At 64.1% G+C, this 18,330-nt stretch overlaps 2 protein-coding genes across 2 annotated transcripts in view; both read left to right on the top strand.

Annotated features, from left to right (window-relative positions):
* Nucleotides 1-9,673, top strand: part of MUC5AC (mucin 5AC, oligomeric mucus/gel-forming) — a gene marked incomplete at both ends in the record, with an annotated part of 29,016 nt that extends 19,343 nt beyond the window's left edge. The window contains 25 exons of the mRNA XM_082660146.1: nucleotides 4-228; nucleotides 324-464; nucleotides 519-636; nucleotides 730-1,040; nucleotides 1,156-1,548; nucleotides 1,834-1,973; nucleotides 2,674-2,848; nucleotides 3,225-3,475; nucleotides 3,583-3,766; nucleotides 4,193-4,400; nucleotides 4,866-5,044; nucleotides 5,403-5,490; nucleotides 5,600-5,703; nucleotides 5,886-5,917; nucleotides 6,259-6,430; nucleotides 6,782-6,883; nucleotides 7,038-7,075; nucleotides 7,527-7,583; nucleotides 7,661-7,759; nucleotides 8,051-8,170; nucleotides 8,302-8,365; nucleotides 8,472-8,586; nucleotides 8,959-9,155; nucleotides 9,260-9,334; nucleotides 9,507-9,673. Of these exons, the coding sequence (XP_082516272.1) occupies nucleotides 4-228; nucleotides 324-464; nucleotides 519-636; nucleotides 730-1,040; nucleotides 1,156-1,548; nucleotides 1,834-1,973; nucleotides 2,674-2,848; nucleotides 3,225-3,475; nucleotides 3,583-3,766; nucleotides 4,193-4,400; nucleotides 4,866-5,044; nucleotides 5,403-5,490; nucleotides 5,600-5,703; nucleotides 5,886-5,917; nucleotides 6,259-6,430; nucleotides 6,782-6,883; nucleotides 7,038-7,075; nucleotides 7,527-7,583; nucleotides 7,661-7,759; nucleotides 8,051-8,170; nucleotides 8,302-8,365; nucleotides 8,472-8,586; nucleotides 8,959-9,155; nucleotides 9,260-9,334; nucleotides 9,507-9,673 (3,755 nt within the window). The remainder of the gene's footprint in view (nucleotides 1-3; nucleotides 229-323; nucleotides 465-518; nucleotides 637-729; nucleotides 1,041-1,155; nucleotides 1,549-1,833; nucleotides 1,974-2,673; nucleotides 2,849-3,224; nucleotides 3,476-3,582; nucleotides 3,767-4,192; nucleotides 4,401-4,865; nucleotides 5,045-5,402; nucleotides 5,491-5,599; nucleotides 5,704-5,885; nucleotides 5,918-6,258; nucleotides 6,431-6,781; nucleotides 6,884-7,037; nucleotides 7,076-7,526; nucleotides 7,584-7,660; nucleotides 7,760-8,050; nucleotides 8,171-8,301; nucleotides 8,366-8,471; nucleotides 8,587-8,958; nucleotides 9,156-9,259; nucleotides 9,335-9,506) is intronic.
* Nucleotides 9,674-10,570: 897 nt separating this feature from the next.
* Nucleotides 10,571-18,330, top strand: part of MUC5B (mucin 5B, oligomeric mucus/gel-forming) — a gene marked incomplete at its 5' end in the record, with an annotated part of 51,503 nt that continues 43,743 nt past the window's right edge. Inside the window, 2 exons of the mRNA XM_082660145.1 lie at nucleotides 10,571-10,779; nucleotides 11,250-11,570. Of these exons, the coding sequence (XP_082516271.1) occupies nucleotides 10,571-10,779; nucleotides 11,250-11,570 (530 nt within the window). The remainder of the gene's footprint in view (nucleotides 10,780-11,249; nucleotides 11,571-18,330) is intronic.

Below are 18,330 nucleotides of genomic sequence, written 5' to 3'. Positions count from 1 at the left end.
GAGACTTTGAAACCTACAGCAACATCGTCAGAAGAGGAGAGAAGATCTGCCGCCGACCCGAATACATCAGTGCCCTGGAGTGCCGAGCCGAGAACCACCCAGACGTCGGCATCCAGACGCTGGGCCAGGTGGTGCAGTGCAGCCCGGAAGTGGGCTTGGTGTGTCAGAACCGGGACCAGAAGGGCAAGTTCAGGATGTGCCTCAACTACGAGGTGCGCGTGCTGTGCTGTGAGCCCCAGAAAGGCTGCCCTGTCACACGTGTCACAGTTCCCAGCACCTCAAGTGTGAGTGTCACCAGCCAGACAGGGACCACCTTCCATGAGGCCACATCCAGTGCAACCACGGTGCAGACAACCAGTTCAACCGCAGTGCCTATAAGCAGCACCACCACTGTGGAGACAACCGGCCCAACCACAGCTCCTACAACCAGCACCACCACTGTGGAGACAACCGGCACCACCACTGTGGAGACAACCAGCCCAACCACAGCTCATAGAACCAGCACCACCACTGTGGAGACAACCGGCCCAACAAGAGCCCCTACAACCAGCACCACCACTGTGGAGACAACCGGCCCAACCACAGCTCCTACAACCAGCACCAGCACTGTGGAGATAACCAGTCCAACCACAGCTCGTAGAACCAGCACCACCACTGTGGAGACAACCAGCCCAACCACAGCTCGTAGAACCAGCACCACCACTGTGGAGACAACTGGTCCAACCACAGCTCCTACAACCAGCGCCACCACTGTGGAGACAACTGGTCCAACCACAGCTCCTACAACCAGCGCCACCACTGTGGAGACAACCGGCCCAACCACAGCTCCTACAACCAGCACCACCACTGTGGAGACAACCGGCCCAACCACAGCTCCTACAACCAGCACCACCACTGTGGAGACAACCGGCCCAACCACAGCTCCTACAACCAGCACCAACACTGTGGAGACAATGGGCCCAACCACAGCTCCTACAACCAGCACCACCACTGTGGAGACAATGGGCCCAACCACAGCTCCTACAACCAGCACAACTTTTGTCTCTATACCTGAAACAACCCACTCCCAACCCTGGACCACCTCCTGCCAGCCACAGTGCACATGGACCAAGTGGTTCGATGAGGACTTCCCATCTCCTGGGCCCCATGGAGGAGACTTTGAAACCTACAGCAACATCGTCAGAAGAGGAGAGAAGATCTGTCGCCGACCCGAGTACATCAGTGCCCTGGAGTGCCGAGCCGAGAACCACCCAGACGTCGGCATCCAGACGCTGGGCCAGGTGGTGCAGTGCAGCCCGGAAGTGGGCTTGGTGTGTCAGAACCGGGACCAGAAGGGCAAGTTCAGGATGTGCCTCAACTACGAGGTGCGCGTGCTGTGCTGTGAGCCCCAGAAAGGCTGCCCTGTCAGCTCTGTGACTGCAAGTCCCCAGCCCTCACTCTCTCCAGAGTCCACCACCCCCACGGTTTCCCTGGTGACCTCCCCTAGCTCCGCAGCGCCCTCCACATCCACGTGCTACTGCAGTGTGGCATCCAGGTTATACTCCGCAGGTATGTGTACTCTACCTGGGTGTGTGGTGTGTGCTGACCCTGGTCACTGTTGTCCTGTTCACAAAACTATGGTGTTAAGGGGAGGGAGGGGTGCCTTGTCTTTGCGAAAGGGCTAGGTCTTTTGTATAGGAAGGCAGTAAGCCGTCTCTGAGGATATGCCATCTACACCTGGGAAGGAAGGCCACCTGCCAGCCCAGCACCCAGGTGGACCACCAGCCTGGTTAGAGTCCCTCCTGGTGATCGCTTCTTGGCTCTCCTAGTGCCCTCCCGTTCCTTTTCTTGCAGGATCCATCATTTACCAGCAGACGGACCTCTCCGGGCACTGCTATTATGCCCTTTGCAGCCTGCACTGCCACGTGGTCAGGCGGACCGACCACACCTGTCCCACCAGCACACCACCTCCCGCCCCGGCCACCTCCACGCCAGTGTCCTCCCCTTCTGCCTCTGTGTCCGTTACTCAGGGAGGATGCCCAAATGCAGTCCCCCCAAGAACGGTAACCTCACCTTTTCTGCCCTTCTCGGGGGCTCGGGGCGGCCAGGGCAGGGACCCTCCGCATCATTCAAAGTAGGCTGTGGCGTCAAGGGTGCATGAAGGTTGGTGGCCCCTCGGCTGACGTAGGCTGACCATGGCGAGCGGCCATTGGTGGCCCCTCGGCTGACGTAGGCTGACCATGGCGAGTGGCCATTGGTGGCCCCTCGGCTGACGTAGGCTGACCATGGCGAGTGGCCATTGGTGGCCCCTTGGCTGACGTAGGCTGACCATGGCGAGCGGCCATTTCTGGTCCTCCAGAACTTCTGGGAGGGGGCGCCAGGAGCGTGGGGCCCGAGGTTGAGAATCTGTTGCCTATAAAGGGGGCTAGAGCAGGTGACTGATGCTCCGGACAGGGTCAAACGGCCAAGGAGTGGAAACGGTGGGTGGGTGGAAATGGGCAGAGGGGGAAGGGGGCAACCTCCAACACCCGGAGCCCCTCCCAGTCGGCCGGGCGCTCGGGGGGGTGCTGGGGGAGGAGAGGCCTGGTGTGAGTATTGGTCCCAATCCTGGTGGCTCTTCTCTCCCCGGAGACCCAGGCGAGCCCTGAGCCCCGAGGGGTGGGCGCCACGTCAGAGCAGTCTTTGCTTCCGCAGAATGGCGAAACCTGGGCCATGCCCAACTGCTCTGAGGCCACTTGTGAGGGCAACGGGGTCATCACCGTGAGAGCGCGCCAGTGTCCAAAGAGGCAGAAGCCCACCTGCGCCAACGGCTACCCCGCTGTGATAGTGGCCCACCCGGAGGACTGCTGCCCATCCTACGAGTGCAAGTGTGAGTGGGCGGGGCCGGGGGTGGCGGCCGTGGCAGAGAAGGCAGGACGGAATCAGTGGGACCCAGGAAGGACTTCCCAAGGTCAGGGCAGCGGTGGTGGGGCCCAGCCTCCTCCCCAGGTGCCCGGCGGAACCCTGCCCAAGCCCAGAGCAGCCGGGCCACGCAGGCGCGAGGGGGCGTCCGGAGTCTGGTCCCACTTCTCGGCCTCTTTGGGCACCTACTGGACAGAGTTCTGTGTGCTGTTGGCGTGTGGGTCCCGACAACAGGGCAGTCGCCTGCTCCGCTTGGCGCGGGACACACCTGCCCCTGCGGGAGCCCCGGGGCGGTGGGAGGAGGCCCGTAGTGCGGCCAGGTAAGGCGGCTCGTCCTCCCGCAGGCGTGTGTAGCCGCTGGGGCAAACCCCACTACATCACTTTTGATGGTACGTACTACACGTTTCTGGACAACTGCACGTATGTGCTGGTACAGCAGATCGTGCCCGTGTTCGGACACTTCCGGGTGCTGATCGACACCTACTTCTGTGATGCTGAGGATGGGCTGCCCTGCCTACAGTCCATCATCATCGAGTACCAGCAGGACCGCGTCGTGCTGACCCGCAAGCCCGTCGGAGGGGTGATGACCAATGAGGTGGGGACGCCCTCCGGGCAGCCCCCATTTGTGCCGGGTGGACTCGGGGCGCCAGGCACTGGCTGATCGCCACCCGGTTCTCTTTCCCTTGCTGGGTCCCCGTCTAGATCATCTTCAACGGTGAGGTGGTCAGACCCGGCTTCCGGAAAGACGGCATTGTCGTCTCCCAAATCGGCATCAAGATGTACGTGACCATCCCCGCGCTTGGTGTCCAGGTCATGCTCAGTGGCCTCATCTTCTCTGTGGAGCTGCCCTTCAGCAAGTTTGCCAACAACACGGAGGGGCAGTGCGGTGAGCGCCCGGCCCAGCCCCGCTCTGGCCCTCCGCACTCTGGGCCCTTTCTCTGGCCGGGAGTGTCTGGTGCGCGAAGGGTCGGCCTCGGGTGTGTCCCTCCAGGAACTGCATTCTTGGCTGGGGGTGAGGCCGCCCGTGTGGCGCGGAGCCTCCAGGTGATTCTGCTTTCCAGCTGCACCAAGAATGTGCGGCACACGGCCCAGGGGCCTGGCCATGTGGCCCATACGTGAGGCCTCTTTGGGAACTGCCCCAGGGTCTGGCTTCTTGGAGGCAAAAGAAAGCACAGGGAGGTCAGGGGACAGGTCCCACAGCAACCCATCGAGTGCTGCGCGGAGACGCTGGGGCCCGGCCCCCAGCACCCCAAGGGAGGGTGAGGGTGCCTCTGCTTTCCCCGGCTGACTGACCGCTGCTTCCACGCCCCAGGCACCTGTACCAATGACCAGAAGGACGAGTGCCGCCTGCCCGGGGGGGCGGTGGTACCCTCCTGCTCCGACATGCCCGGCCACTGGAATGTGACACACCCCGGCCAGCCATCCTGCAGCAGGCCTCCCCTGACGCCCACCACAGTTGAGCCCAAGAAAACGTCCACCTCGTGCCTACCTTCGCCAATCTGCCAGCTAATTCTGAGCAAGTGAGATTCCCTGGCAGGGCTGGGGTGTGGGGGGTGTTGAGTAGCCCTGCTAATCCCACGCTGCCTGGGAGATAGGAAGAAGTGGGCGGGCCTGCAGGGGGCTCCAAGGGAGAGGGGTCACGGCTGCTGGAACGCCAGGCGCAGAGCCCAGCGGGGCTCGTGGCGGGTCGGCCTCTGAGGCGCTGAGGCAGCTCATGGTGGTTCCGGGCATAAGTCCTCAGCCGGCGGCAGCACCCGGGCGTGCAGGGCACGGGGGGAGCCCAGCGGAGAATTTGCAGAAAGAAAAGCTGTGTTGCAGCCAGACACCCTCCCCGCCGCACACAGATGGCCCCAGAGGCTGGGGTCCCTCGGCACACAGGTCGGCCCAGTGACGCCTCTCCCTCGGGGCCCTTCATTAGGGAAAGCCTACAGCCTGGCAACCCCACCACGGAGCTGCCCCATGACCCGTGTGTCTCTGTGCTGCAGGGTCTTCAAGCCGTGTCACTCGGTGATCCCCCCGTGGCCATACTACCAAGCCTGCGCCTTTGACCAGTGCCACGCGCCCACGGTGGACACGAGGTGCTCCAGCCTGGAGCTGTACGCCGCCCTCTGCGCGTCCCTCAGCGTGTGCATCGACTGGCGGGGCCTGACCGCCCACGAGTGCCGTGAGTGCCCCCTCCCCCCCCGCCCCAGAGTGCCCCGTCCCGCTGGGCGGTGGCAATCAGCATGTTCGAGGGGACAGACACACTGGGCAATCCATGGGTGGGCTTGGGCGGTCAGGGTGGGCTTCCGGGAGGAGGAAGGCTGAGCCCAGGATGGAGTGCATTTGTTTCCTGGAGGGACAAGAGGGGCATCCAGGTCAGAGCACCTGGGCCCAGGGTGCAGGGGTCCAGGGCTCGGACGGGCTGGGCGGTGCAGGGCACACAGCAGGTGCCTGGGCCAAGAGCTCCAGCCAGCGGGGCCCAAGCCAGGCCTCGCTTCTCGTGCCCTCCGGCCTCAGGTGTGGCCTCACCCTTCGCACAGCTTTCACCTGCCCTGCTGACAAGGTGTACCGGCCCTGCGGCCCGTCCAATCCTTCCTACTGTTACATGAACAACAGTGCCAATACCCTGTAAGCACCTGCCCTCTCCCTCTGGGACACGCCCACCCCGCCCTGTGTCCCCAGGCCGCCTCTCCCCACCCTGGAGGTCACGGCCCCGCTCACCCTCCGCTCCCCACAGGGCCCTCCCGGAAGCCATTCCCATCACAGAAGGCTGCTTCTGCCCGGAGGACATGACGCTGTTCAGCTCGAGCTCAGAGGTCTGCGTGCCGGCCAACTGCAGCAGTACGTCCCTGGGGCTGGGCTTGGGGCTTCCACGCACTGGGCCCTCGGGCTCTGCACTTCTCAGCCAGACCCCAGGGCTTTCCACCACAGCCTAGGTTTCCCCCAGCCCCCGACACCGGGTCTGCCCGTGACGGGCTGGGGGCCATGGAAGCCCAGCGATGACGTCCTCTCTTTTCCTCCAGGTTGCGCGGGGCCCGACGGGGAGCCTGTGGAGGTGAGTGTGGCGCCCTCGGGGGGCTCAGAGGAGGGGCCAGGTTTTCCTGAGCAAAGACTCAGGAGGCCTCCTTGCACGGCCCTGGAGGAGGGTGGGTGCTGGCCCCAAGGCTGGCCGCATCCCGCCCTCCCTGGAGACAACCCCCCACCCTGCTCCCACACAGTGAAGGTGGGGACGGTGGGGAGGGAGGCCGGTCGCCCGCACAACCCCCTCCCACCCCGCCTCCTGGCCCCCATGGGCCTCCCAGAGCCCCAGCAGCCCTCAGCCCCGCCCACACTTTGGAAGACCCCTTGCAGGCCCTCAGCCATGGGCCCGGGTGTCCCATGTCCTTCCCCTAACAGCCTGGCCACACTGTCAGCGTGGGCTGCCAGGAGTGCACCTGCAAGGACGGCACCTGGACTCTGAGCTGCCAGACTCGGCCCTGCGCCCCGCCCCCCGCCTGCCCCGAGCCCGGCTTCGTGCCAGTGCCCGCGGCCCTGCAGACCGGCCAGTGCTGTCCCCAGTACACCTGCGGTGAGCCCCAGGCCGGGCGGGGGCGCACATGCACAGGCTCAGGGCTGGCCAGCTTTGCCCCTGAAGGGTCCCGAGGTGCTGGCACCTGGCGGCACACCCCAGGAGGGTGGTGGGCATACCCTCCCTGTATGTGGCTTCAGCTGCTGACCCCCAGCAGGAAGGCTCAAGGGTGAGGGGTACCATAGAGGTCAGCGCCGAGCAGAAGCCTCGTCCCCCGTGGCGTGGGCACCCCCTGGGGAGCCTACCACCTGTCCACTGGGTAGTCAGTACTCCTGGAGACCCCCAGGGAGAGGCGACACTCAGGCCTGGGAGGGAGGCAGGTGCCCTGACGCCCCCTTCCGTCTGCTGCAGTCTGCAACACCACACACTGCCCCGCGCCCGTGGACTGCCCGGAAGGCTCGCGCTCCATCCTGGCCTATAAGGAGGGGGCGTGCTGCCCAACCCAAAACTGCAGTGAGTGTCCTGGCTCAGCGGCGGCCAGGCTGGGGGAACATGCGCCGTCGCCCGGGACTGGGATGCTGTAGTGGTGGCGCGGGCAGCTGCCACTCGGGAGGCTGGCGGGACAAGGGGACGGTGGGTCTGCAGGTCTGCCTTCTCCCCCGAGCAGGCCGGACCGTCTGCAGCATCAACGGCACCTTGTACCAGGTAAGAACCAGCCGAAGGTCAGGCCCCCTGGTGCACAGGGACCAGAGTCCCCCCGTCCTGCCAGCTTCTCCCCGAGGCTGCGTCCCTGCGGGCCTGGGTGGCCTTTGGAGCAGCAGTGGGTTCTTCTGGGACCACAACCCCTGTCCTGAACTTGAGAAGGTCCCCAGCCTCTCTCTCCCCATGCCGGGTCCTCCAGAGCGTGTGACCTCCCTGGAGGAGCAGCCTTGGGGCTCTGTCCCCAAGACCGGGACCCCAACCAGGAGGCACTACTGAGGGTCACCTCGGGGGAAGAGTCTGCCTGGCGGGGGCAGGCCTGGAGGGGATGTCCGGGAGGGCGGGGGCACCAGGCCCAGCTGGGAAGACACTGTCGCCTTGATTCCCCCAGCCTGGTACCATAGTCTCCTCGAACCTGTGCGAAAAGTGTTGGTGTGAGTTGCCCGGTGGCCCCCAGTCGGACACGGTCGTGATCAGCTGTGAGACCCAGATCTGCAGCACCCATTGCCCCGTGGTGAGCGCCCCCCCCCACTCCCACCCCCACGCAGCGCCCAGCCGGGGCTCAGGCCACACATCCTGCCCCCCTCCCAGGGCTTCGAGTACCAGACACAGAGCGGGCAGTGCTGTGGCGAGTGCGTGCAGGTGGCCTGTGTCATGAACACCAGCAACAGCTCTGCTCACCTCTTCTACGTGAGTAGCGGTCACGGGGCCTTGGGGTGAGTTCCGGGCGGGGCCGGCCACAGGCTCCAGGGGGCCAGCCCCACCCCTGCACAGGGGGGCCGCTGGGAGCGACAGCGACAGCGGGGGTGCTGGATGGATGGCTTCCTGGTGCACTGGGGCCCCTGGGGAGCCGTCAGTGCAAGGCGGGCGCAGGGCAGAGGCCGCGGGAGCCTCGGGGCTGACAGATGGATGCGGCACCCTCCCCTGCTGGAAGGGGGGCCTTGGGGGGGCCACTCACTTGCTGGCTGGGCCTCCCTGCAGCCCGGCGAGTCCTGGTCAGACCCCGGGAGCCGCTGCGTGACACACAAGTGTGAGAAGCAGCAGGACGGGCTCGTGGTGGTGACCACGAAGAAGGCGTGTGCCCCCCTCGGCTGTCCAGCGGTGAGACCTGGGAGCCCGCCCGCCCTGCCCAGGGGGGTCGACAGTGGCCACGGGAGGATGGGGCCCTGCATGGGAGTGGGCGCCACCGTCTTGCGTCCCTGCCCTCGCCAACGGCATCTCTGTCCTCACAGGACAAGGCTCAGCTGAGCGAGGACGGCTGCTGCCTCTCCTGCCCCCAACCCCCAGCCCAGAACAGTGAGTGGGCGTGTCTGCCAGGGCCGGGGGGACGCAGGAGGTGGCGGGGGGCGGGGGGCGCCTGGCCAGGGCTGACCTCTGCGCCGCCTCCCGTGTCCCTCCCCAGGGTCGACCTGCGCCGTGTACCACGAGCTTCGGGTCCTCCAGCAGCGAGGCTGCAGCTCCGTGGGGCCCGTGCGCCTCACCTACTGCCGGGGCAACTGTGGGGACACCACCTCCATGTACGTGAGTCCCTGACTCGCCCAGGGCAGACCCGCAATCCCCCACCCCCGGCCCACAGAGGCTCCTGCAGGGCAGGGCCTGGGGCGGGCAGACAGGGGCAGGATGGGGGGCCGGGGGCCAGCAGGGGTCGGGGCCGGGGGCCAAGGACGGCTCGCGGCCTGTCTGGACTCACACCCTTCTCTTTACTGAGACCCCAGACTCGGGGTCCCCATTGGTGACCTGCTGGTCAAGTGGCTGCTGAGAGGCTGCTGGGCCCCCCCAGCCTTTGGGGGCTCAGAAGGAACCACAGGCCCTCAGCTGCCGTGACTGGCTCGCGGGAGCCACTGCTAAGCGCCCCCGCGACCTCTGGCTCAGGCGGCCCCTGCCCGCAGGTACTCCCTGGAGGCCCGCGCCGTGGAGCACAGGTGCAGGTGTTGCCGGGAGCTGCGGGCCTCTGTGCGCTCCGTGGCCCTGCGCTGTGGGGACGGCTCCATCCAGGCCTTCAGCTACACCGAGGTGCAGGAGTGCGGCTGCGTGGGCCTGCGCTGCGACTCCCACGGGGGCTCCAGCCGCTCAGGGGAGGCGCAGGGTGCTGAGCACAGCCAGGAGGCGGGGCTCAGGCGCTGGAGCAGAGGCGCCCCGGCTCCCCGGCCTTTGCAGTAGACGGGCTGGAGCCCCGCCCTGTCCCCCCAGGCCAGGCCCCCAAGAACGGCTGTATTCGCGGCAATCTCAGCCTCCAGGGCCAGTGGAACCTGAGCCCCGGTCCAGGTGACCCAAGCCTAGGACGCACGGTCCACCCCTCTCGTCCCTCTCCGAGTCCAGCGGCCCCGGGTGTGCAGTGGCCCTGACGGGCTTGCAGCCGCCTGCTCGGGACCAGCCCGGGGGGCAGGGGGTGGGGGAGGCTCCTCTGTGGGTCCAGCCTGCTGGTCCCAACCTTCAGCATCACGTAAGGGCCTGATCCACAGCGGTCCCTCAGATGCAGCAACTGACTGCTCGGCCGGCCACTGGGAGGCAGAGCCTCACCCCGCCTCGGCCCTGGGCCTCAGGAAAGGGCCGTCGGTTTCGGAAATACACTTGGAGCATTTGCAAGTCGTGGGCTCCGTGTGATTTTTAAGCTTGTCCATAAAAGCCGGGAGCAGGTCGGAGGGCAGACGTGGGCCCGGGGCGGGGCAGGCCAGCTGCCTGGTCTTCTGTGCACTTGGCTGGACGGAGGGCGGGAGTCCCGCGGGTCCACCCAGCTGAGCCGTCAGACTGGGAAGGCTCCACCTTCTCTCTACAAATCTCTGGACTCTCCCATCACCAAAGTCAAGCTCGGTGTGCGGTGCACCTGTGTGTGTGCATGTGTGTGCACATGTGTGTGTGCACGCAGGCCCAAGGGAGACCAATCCCCCAGCAGTGCTCTTGCCCTCCCCTCTGTGACCCCTGCCCCCTGCCCTGAGAACCTCCAAGTTTCGAAAACCCCGCCCCCTCTTCCTCAGAGGCCCCAGGGGAGTCCCCGACACCCCCGGTGACACACTGGCCTCAGGCTGGACCCAGCCCCACAGCAGCACTGGGAGGGTGGGCAAGGGCCGCACGGATGTCCCTCTCCAGGCATGGAGGGAGGCTGCTGCCCAGACAGGGCAGTGGAGGGGGGCAGGGGGCAGGGTCCAGCACAGGAATGCACAGGGTGTCCCGAGCTCCCCAAGCCTGAGTGCCAGGAAGGGGCACGCAGAGCAGACAAGCCCACGGGGCCAGGTGCCAGCCCACTGACCCCGGCCATTGCTGGGAGGCCAGCCTGGCCTGGACCCCGACGGGGCGGGCGCTGCCAGGCTGGACCGTGCCGGCCACCAGGGTCGCCTGGGGCTAACAGTCCTGCCGAGCTTCCCACCGCTCCGGCATCTTGGGGCCCCTTTGCTGGGCCAGAGAAGGCCTCGGGGACCTGAGGACACGGGGCAGTGGGCTCGAGTGGCCAGGCGTGGATGCAGGGCAGGGGCGGATGCCTCACCACCTGTCCTCCACGACAACATGGGGGGTGGGAGCAGGCTCTCAGTCCTGCTGGAATCTAGGCCTGGGGAGGGCAGCTTGCTGGAGGTCAGCTGTGGAAACACAGGAAGCTGGACTCATGTCCTCATGTCCCTGCTGCGGTTCCTGGAATTAGATATGCCCACTGCGTCCACCTCACGCTGCCTTGGTCACAAGAACCGGGGCCAGGCTGAGTTGGGTCTCGGGGCCGGGTGGGTCCGGGGCTGGTGACACCAAAAGTCCCACCTCCAGGACCGGGCTGCAGTCCCTGAACTGCCACAAGGTGGCAGCACAGTGGTCTTGGCGCCTCCGGCTGGGCCAGGGGCTCAGGAAGCAGAGTCAGGGGTCTCAGGGGTCCAGGGAGGTGGCTTACGTCCTCTGAGGCTGGGCCGCCCCTTGAGGCCCGCAGGGCCTCCAGGACCCTGGATGAGGGCGAGGACCGCCCTTTACAGTTTACACCCCTCTGGCCGGCGTTGCCCACTCCCACCCCTGTCTGCCCCGTCCTGAGCGCCAAGTGCCTGGTGCCCTGGTCCAGGCCCCCATGGCCCGCCTGACCCGGCTGTTTGCTCCGGCCGGCCGTGTGGGCAGTGGAGCTGACCTCACAGCCTGACCTCCCCTGTCAGAGACCAGGTAGGGGCCGAGGCGCTCCCACAGCCATGACCCCACGACCCCTTGGGCCCAGGAGACAGCCTGAGTGGGAGGTGGATGGACGTGGCAACGAGGTCCGGGCAGGGAAGTCACTGCCACCCCCATGGGACGCCCTCCTTGGGAGCAGGAAGTTCCCGGCCCTCTGGCTCTGGGAGCTGCTGCCCCAGAGACCGGCTGGCCCTGTAGCCGCAGGTGGCACCCTGATCAGCGCCACTGCCCCCGGGGGGGATCGGGTGTCGGAGGGAGCCCCCTCTTCCTCTCTGGCTGGGATGGACGCCAACACAGTGACTAACCCTCCACCCCCGCAGGAGTGCACAACCCCTCCCCTGCCTGGAACTGTGACCAGGCAGCAAGAGTAACCAGATAACGGGTCCCTGCTGCCACACCAGACCCGCAGCCCTGGCCAGGTGGTGTCAGGAAGAGCAACAGAGCCGGGTTTGGCCCCCCGAGGCGTCCACGGCTCTGCCTGCAGGGCGGCTCCTCCAGGCTGTGCTTGGGGCCCCCACCTGCTGGATGCTGGGGGGGAGGGGGGATGATTTGTCACCACGGGGGTGGGGACACATGGCCAGAAGAGGTCCCGGGGCCAGGGCTGGCCTCTGCGGCTCACACCCCACCCCTTTGGCCCCCGTGGAGTCTGGCCTTGGCAGGGACACCCCTTCATTTCTGGGTCCTGCCCCAGGCAGATGGGGAAGGGGCGTCCACCCTCATGCTGGGGGGACCTGACTGGGGGCAGCTTCTGCCCAGATAAAGGGCGCTGGGGGCTCCTGGATATGGGGAAGGAGATGGACAGGGACACAGGACACTGGGGAGCCTGTGACCGTGGTGGGCAGGTTGGGTTGCAGCCCTCTCCTGACCTCTGCCCCCAGCAAGCCCACCCCATCCAGGGACACTTGGACTCCCACCCAGGCCCGAACCACTGGGGAGGGCTGCTTGGTCTGAGGCCAGAGCCGGGCGCCAGCGGCCGGCCTGGTCCTGGGCACATGCAGGTCACAGCTCTGACCTATTTGACCTGGGCCCTGGGCAGCGGATTGGCGATTCACAGCCAACCCCGTGGGGACACGTGGGGCCTGGGCCATCACACAGGCGTCTCCGTGAGCGTGGCCCAGACAGCCTCGTGGCCCGGTCTTCAGAGGAAGTCAGCAAACACTGCAGAATCTGCATGGACGTCAAAGGTCCTCAGATATCCGGATCAACTGACAAAGAGTGAGGGCGCTGCCGCCGGCACGGGAAGTACCGCGGCGATCTCGGGGCCAGGGCTGCGCCAGGAGCTGTGCCACGTGGCAGCCCGGGACCCAGGGCGAGCCGCGTTCAGGGACCGGGCCATGCGCGGAGCCACGCACAGCGGGAGCCTGGCGACGGCGGGCAGAGTGGACAGATCACTGGGAATGAGGCCACGCGTTAGTGCCACGGGGGAGTAAAGCAGAGAACCCCTTTCTGCTGGTGGGGTCCCGCTCAGTGGCCGTCATGGGAGGGAGGGAGGAAGGGAAGGAGGGAGCCTGGGCATGTCTGGGGGAGGTGCCCCGGCAGGGCCTGGCGGGGTCGGAGAGCGGAGCTGCAGGCACACGGCTGTGCCCGAGGCGGGCGGGGCGAGGGGCCTCAGGGTGAGCCAGAACCGGGCCTTAGCCCTGAGTGAAGGGCCCCGGGGGACCGGGCAGAGGTTGTAGAGCCCTGCCTTGCCCTTCAGGCCCCACTGCAGGGTGAGGACGGACACACGGGCTGAGGGAAGCAGGAGACTGAGCTGGGGGGTAGGTCAGTGGTGAAGGTGACAGTTTGGCAATGGACCGGCTGTGGAGTGTGGGTGAATAGACAGCACCCCCATCGGGGGGCCGGGGAAGGATGGGGGGGGCCGGGGAAGGGCATTGGGGTGGGTAGGAGCTTGACCATTAGATGCCCGGTGGAGAGGTCAGGGCGGTGGGTGGACATGTGAGTCGGGGGGGCCAGGGCTGGAGCCTGCCCTCACCGGGAGGCAAAGATGGGAGAGGTCAGAGCTTCAGCTCTTCAGCTCGGGAGATTGTCAAGGGAGTGAGTGCAGATAGAAAAGAAAGGGAGGGGAGGTGGGGGGAGGGAGGCGGGAGGTAGGTCTCCTCTCCTCTGGACTCCAGGAGGCTCGAGACCTCGCAGGTGAGGACCCTGCAGCCCCAGGGAAGCTGTGGGAGAGGGTTCTGTGACGGGAGGTGGGGAGGGAGCCCTTCCACGAGATGTGAAACAGCAGATGCCGGCGACAGCCCTGGGCTTCACTGACATAAGCTCTGTGGCTCCCCTTCGCCGCGGCCCGTGGACAGGGTGACACACCGGGGGTCGCTGTCTGCACCCGCGGCTTCCTCGTGGCTCGTAGAACCCACCTATAGAGAGGCACGCCAGGGTTTTCTTTCTTTACAGAACAGAATAAAAATAAAACATCATCGTGTTACCACTGTAAAGCCCCTGTGTCCCGGCTCCCAGAGAAAATGTGTTTATGACTCTGACGCTCCAAAGAGCATGGCTCCCGCAGCCAAGCAGGGATGGACAGAGGGATGGAAGATGCTAGAGCTGCGAACAAGAACAAAGATGGAAAGCCAGCCCGGAACTCAGACGATGGGCACGATTCGGTGTGTTTATGACAGCAGCGGGGGGCTCTGCACGATCAGTCATCAGCCTGGGACTCAGGACACCCCCACAACCCAGCGTCCACCCCAGGGGTGTCCAGCTGCCGAGCAGGGGGCTGCCTGGGGGGCTGGGCAGGAGGGTCGCCAGGGCAGGTCAGAGCTGACGCAGCTGAATGGGAACCGCCCCTCCACAAAGACAAACAGCCTGGGCGCCCCCAGCCCCCGCAGGGCTCAGGGAACTTGGTGTCCTCACTCCCAGATTGACAGGCCCTGAGGGGACCCCAGCACCCATGCCAAGCTCAGGGCCACCCTGTCCTGTGAGTGCCACAGCCCCCCACACCCATGAAACGAAGGAGCAGGTAGGGTGCCCTCTGGGGACACAGCCTGTCAGCAGGTGCTGCCCACTTCAGGAGACCTTTCAGAGCAAGGTACCCAGCCCACTGGAGGACGTGAGGGGCACGAAATCCCCGGGGGCATGAGGTGGCCCCCTTCCCGCCCAGCCCCTCCCGGGGGCCCCTCCCCGCCCTGGGCCCCGGCCCTTCCTGCTTCCACCAGGGTAGCCAGCCCTGGGGGCACACAGCGTCCACAGAGCCATCGGCCCCATGGCAGCCTGGGTGTCTGGAGACCGTCCCCCAGGTGGGAAGGGCGGCCTGGCCTCGTGGACCCTAGACTCAATCTCAGGCCACAGGCTGAGCCCTCGGGTGGAGGGACTTCGCGTCCTGTCTCCAGACCCGTCCTTTCCTGGACACCCTCCCGGCCCTTAGCCTCCAGCCCCAGGAAGTGGGCCTGGAGCTCTGTCCCTGGGTTGGGGTCTCTGCCTCCTGCCGGCTGCTTCCATGCTGTGTCCTCAGCTGACGGCCGAGCCTCCACGCTTCCACGAGGGGGCGGTTCAGCGTGTGTGGAACCAGCAGGGACCCTGTCCTGCTGCTCCAGGCTAAGCCATGCTTGGTGGGGCCCAGCGAGCTCCCCCCGGCCCCCGTCTCCTCCCAGGGCCCCTGCAGAAGCTTCCCTTGGGGCGGCGGCCACACCCTTAACCCTAGGCATCAGGGAGACGGCGTCTCTCCAGCCACGGCACCTACGTCTCTGCTCACGTGGCACCCGGGTGTGCGTGTCACTCACACAGTCCCTGGCCAGACCTGCAGACGTGGACACCAGAGCCCTGGGGACGGAGGGCAGGGACTACATGCTGGCAGAAACCCCTCCTGCAGAGGCCAGGCAGCCTCCCGGGGGAGGGGGCTGGGGCAGGGGGCTGTGGGCAGGCGCTCCGGCCACTGCTGTCCCCTGCAGGTCCCACCATCCTGCTGGCCAGCGAGGTCCATCCCGAGTGGTCCTGAGCTCTGAGGGGCCTGGCAGCAGCTCTGCTGGGCAGATGTGGGGGCAGACGTGGCGAGGCGGCTCTAGCTCCTCCTCCCCCGGCTGGTGCTTCCAAGAAGCCTCCATCCAACCCTCCCCACAGCCCGCTAGTCCAGCTCATGCCTCGAGGACTTTCCTGGCCACCAGGATCGCGGCTGTTAGCCATCCTCCCCGCCCTCCTGTTACAGTCCGGAGTTCAAACTCACCCATCGCTGGGGTGTACCCCACTTGCTGCATCGCCCACATCCCAGACGTGGGGCCAGGCGGGGGCCCTGACAGAACACGAACAAGATACCCAGACACGAGGGAACCCCTTCAGTCTCCCCAAGAAAATGCAGCAGAGTGAAGTCGGGGCCTCCAGAGGTCAGAGATCAGGCCTGGGCCTGTGACCCCCAGGAGGGCCGGGCCTCCCCCACCCTGGAGCCTGAGCCCAGACGAGGGCGGCGTGGCCCAGGACGGTGGTGTGTCCCCCAGCCGCCCTCTCCGGTCACTGGTCACTGCTGGGGCCTTGAGGCCGGTGGAGAGGGCAGCAGGCGGGGCTCCAGCCTGCGTAGCCTCAGGGCCAGGTGCCCCTCAGCACTGGCTGGGGGGTGTGGCCCCGGGCTGTGTGGGGCTGCGTCGGGCCCCTCTGCCAGGCTCTGGTGCTGAGTCAACACTGGGGTTCCTGGAGGGAGGAGGGCACACTGCCCACTGACACCTGGTCACCTCTGCTGGCGGCCAGGACACCCCACCCGCTACTGTTTATTCTCCCTCACGCTGTCTTAATCCTGAGCAAACGTGGGCCCAGAGGCCCAACCTTCTCCTCTGTCCACATCTGCCTGTCCATGCCGGGCCATGCCTGCCCCCTCACCCAGGCTCTGCCCCCTCGGGGGGTCCTGTGACCCTCCCCAAGACCTTGGCCCTGTATGGGGGTGCTGCTTCTCCAGGAGATTCACAACAGGGCTGGGGAAGAGGAGGGGGGAGGGGTGGAGAGGGAGCGGGGAGAAGGGGACAGGGAGGCACCTCTTGCACCTGCCTGGGGACCTTCCACGTCACGGGGCCCCTGCTCAGGCTGGCTCTGCCCAGAAGATAGGGTGCCTGCCCCTCCTCCGCTCTCCCTTATTTCCTCCCCCTCCCCCTTCCCTCCTTTCCCTTTGGCCCTCCCCCACCTCACCACTGTGTCCCTGCCATGTACAGGTGCAGTGGCCCCCCAATGGCCTCCCTCTAGTCCATTCCCCAAATCACAGCCAGCACGGAGCTTTCTGGAGAACTTTTGGATACAATTTCCAATTTATGGATAAGTTACAGAAATAGTATAAAGAGCTCCTGTCTGCCCTTAGCCCAGATTCTCCAGGGTTTGTATTTTGCTCCCTTTGCTGTACTGTGTGCTCGTGGGCTGTGCTGTGCCTGCCCCCCCCACTCTCTGTGTCTACATATTTTCTCTGTTTCACTGGAGTTTAAGAAGATTGCCCCTTCAACCTAAATAGATGGGGGTGCGTCTCCCAGAAGTAGGGCGGGGTCTGTGAAGATGCATTACCACCTGCCGTCCTCAGGCTGCTACACCCCTCGCTTGTCCTGCTGGTGTCCATTCCTCCCAGTCTGGGGTCTGACCCAGGACCGCATGTCACGTGAGTGCAGCCTCCTTGGTCATCTTTAACCTGGAATCTGTCCCCAGCCTTTCTCTGGGCTTCTTGACCAGCATCCCCCAATCTGGTGCAGCATCCCCCAATCTGGGTCTGTCTGTGGCTTCCTTGTGTCGAGGTTGGAGTACACACTCAGCAGGAGTGGAGCTGTGTCCTTCTCGGTTCCTTATACCTGGAGGCACGTGATGTCGGTTGGATCCACCACTGGGAGTTCACTTTGGCTCAGGGTGGGTCTGTCAGGTTTTCCACTGGAAAGTAGCCATTTCCCCCCTTGGAATTAATAAGGGTCTTGTGGGAGAGGCTTGGGACCATGTAAGGATCCCACTCCCTTTAGTGTTAGCACCCAATGATGCTTTTCTAATCACATCCACTCTTCTTACCTGCATTCTGCAGTAGGAAGAGATATCTCTTTTCTTCCATTTATTTATTTTTCATTTATTCATTTATATCCATTTAGCCTCACGAACTTGTATTTTCAGAATGACTCTGTGGTGGGCTGGGAAGCTCTAAGGTCTCATTTTCCACAGAAACATTGAAAAGGACAAGGAGAAACTGTCTGGAATAACTGTCTTCAGAGCTCTAGAAGATAGTCAGAGGTTTACAGCAACCAAGCTAAAGTCCAATCCAGAAAAGGCCATCTTCAGAAGGATAGGAAAGTTTTGTGGCATTTTCACTCACCCTTGCCCATCCCCAGTGCAGTGGCAGTTTTAGTCTTGAGTTGCCAGCCCAGTTCCATTCCCTTCCCCCACCCCAAGCCAGAAGGAGCAGAGAATACCATACTTGCAAATTACTGTGAACATCTGGTGGATTCATGAAGGAATGATGCAAGGCACGCATCTCTGTTTTGCTTAACCTGGAATTCAAGTGGCACAAGTGGCAGACACTGCTCATAAAAGCTGCGAAGTGACTACAGACCCACAGACTCCTGGGGCAAGAGAGTACAGTTGGAGACATATAATGGACCATCTAAGGCCTGGAGGAGTTGAAGTGGGACCCTTTGAGAAATTCGGGCATTCAAAAGCAGCCATGCACATGCAGGAATTTAGAAAGACACACTCATGCCCAGGCAAGATTTCATCTTGGGCTGGTCCCCAGGCTCAGAGCAAGCCTGCCTAAGTGTTGAAGGACAGAGCTAGGCTGTGAAGACTGGGAAGGCTCCTGCTACTCAAGGAAACTCTGCCAAACACCAGCTGAACACAAGCTAAACCAGCAAAGATTCAGTGATCACACACAACAAGGAATAGTCTTTGTAAAAATTAAGACTTTGGAGAAGTCTCAAAACAAATGGACCGCTACATCCTTCAACAACAAAAAAAGAAAGAAAGAAAAGAAAAAGAATAGCAAACACTGGGAAGGGGAGAATCTGATTTCCAGAGTTACCTCCCAATTTTCAACAAAAAATCACAAGGCTTACAAAGAACAAGAAAATATGGCCCATTCAAAGGAGCAAAATAAATTTATAGAAATCGTCCATAAGGAGGTCAAGACATCAGTCTCACTAGACAAAGACTTTAAAACTACTGCCTTAAGTGTGCTCAAAGAGCTAAAGTAAAAC

Source organism: Grampus griseus (assembly GCF_964374135.1).
Source record: "Grampus griseus genome assembly, chromosome: 8".
NCBI classification, from domain to species: domain Eukaryota; kingdom Metazoa; phylum Chordata; class Mammalia; order Artiodactyla; family Delphinidae; genus Grampus; species Grampus griseus.
This window is presented reverse-complemented; position numbering and strand designations above follow the sequence as displayed.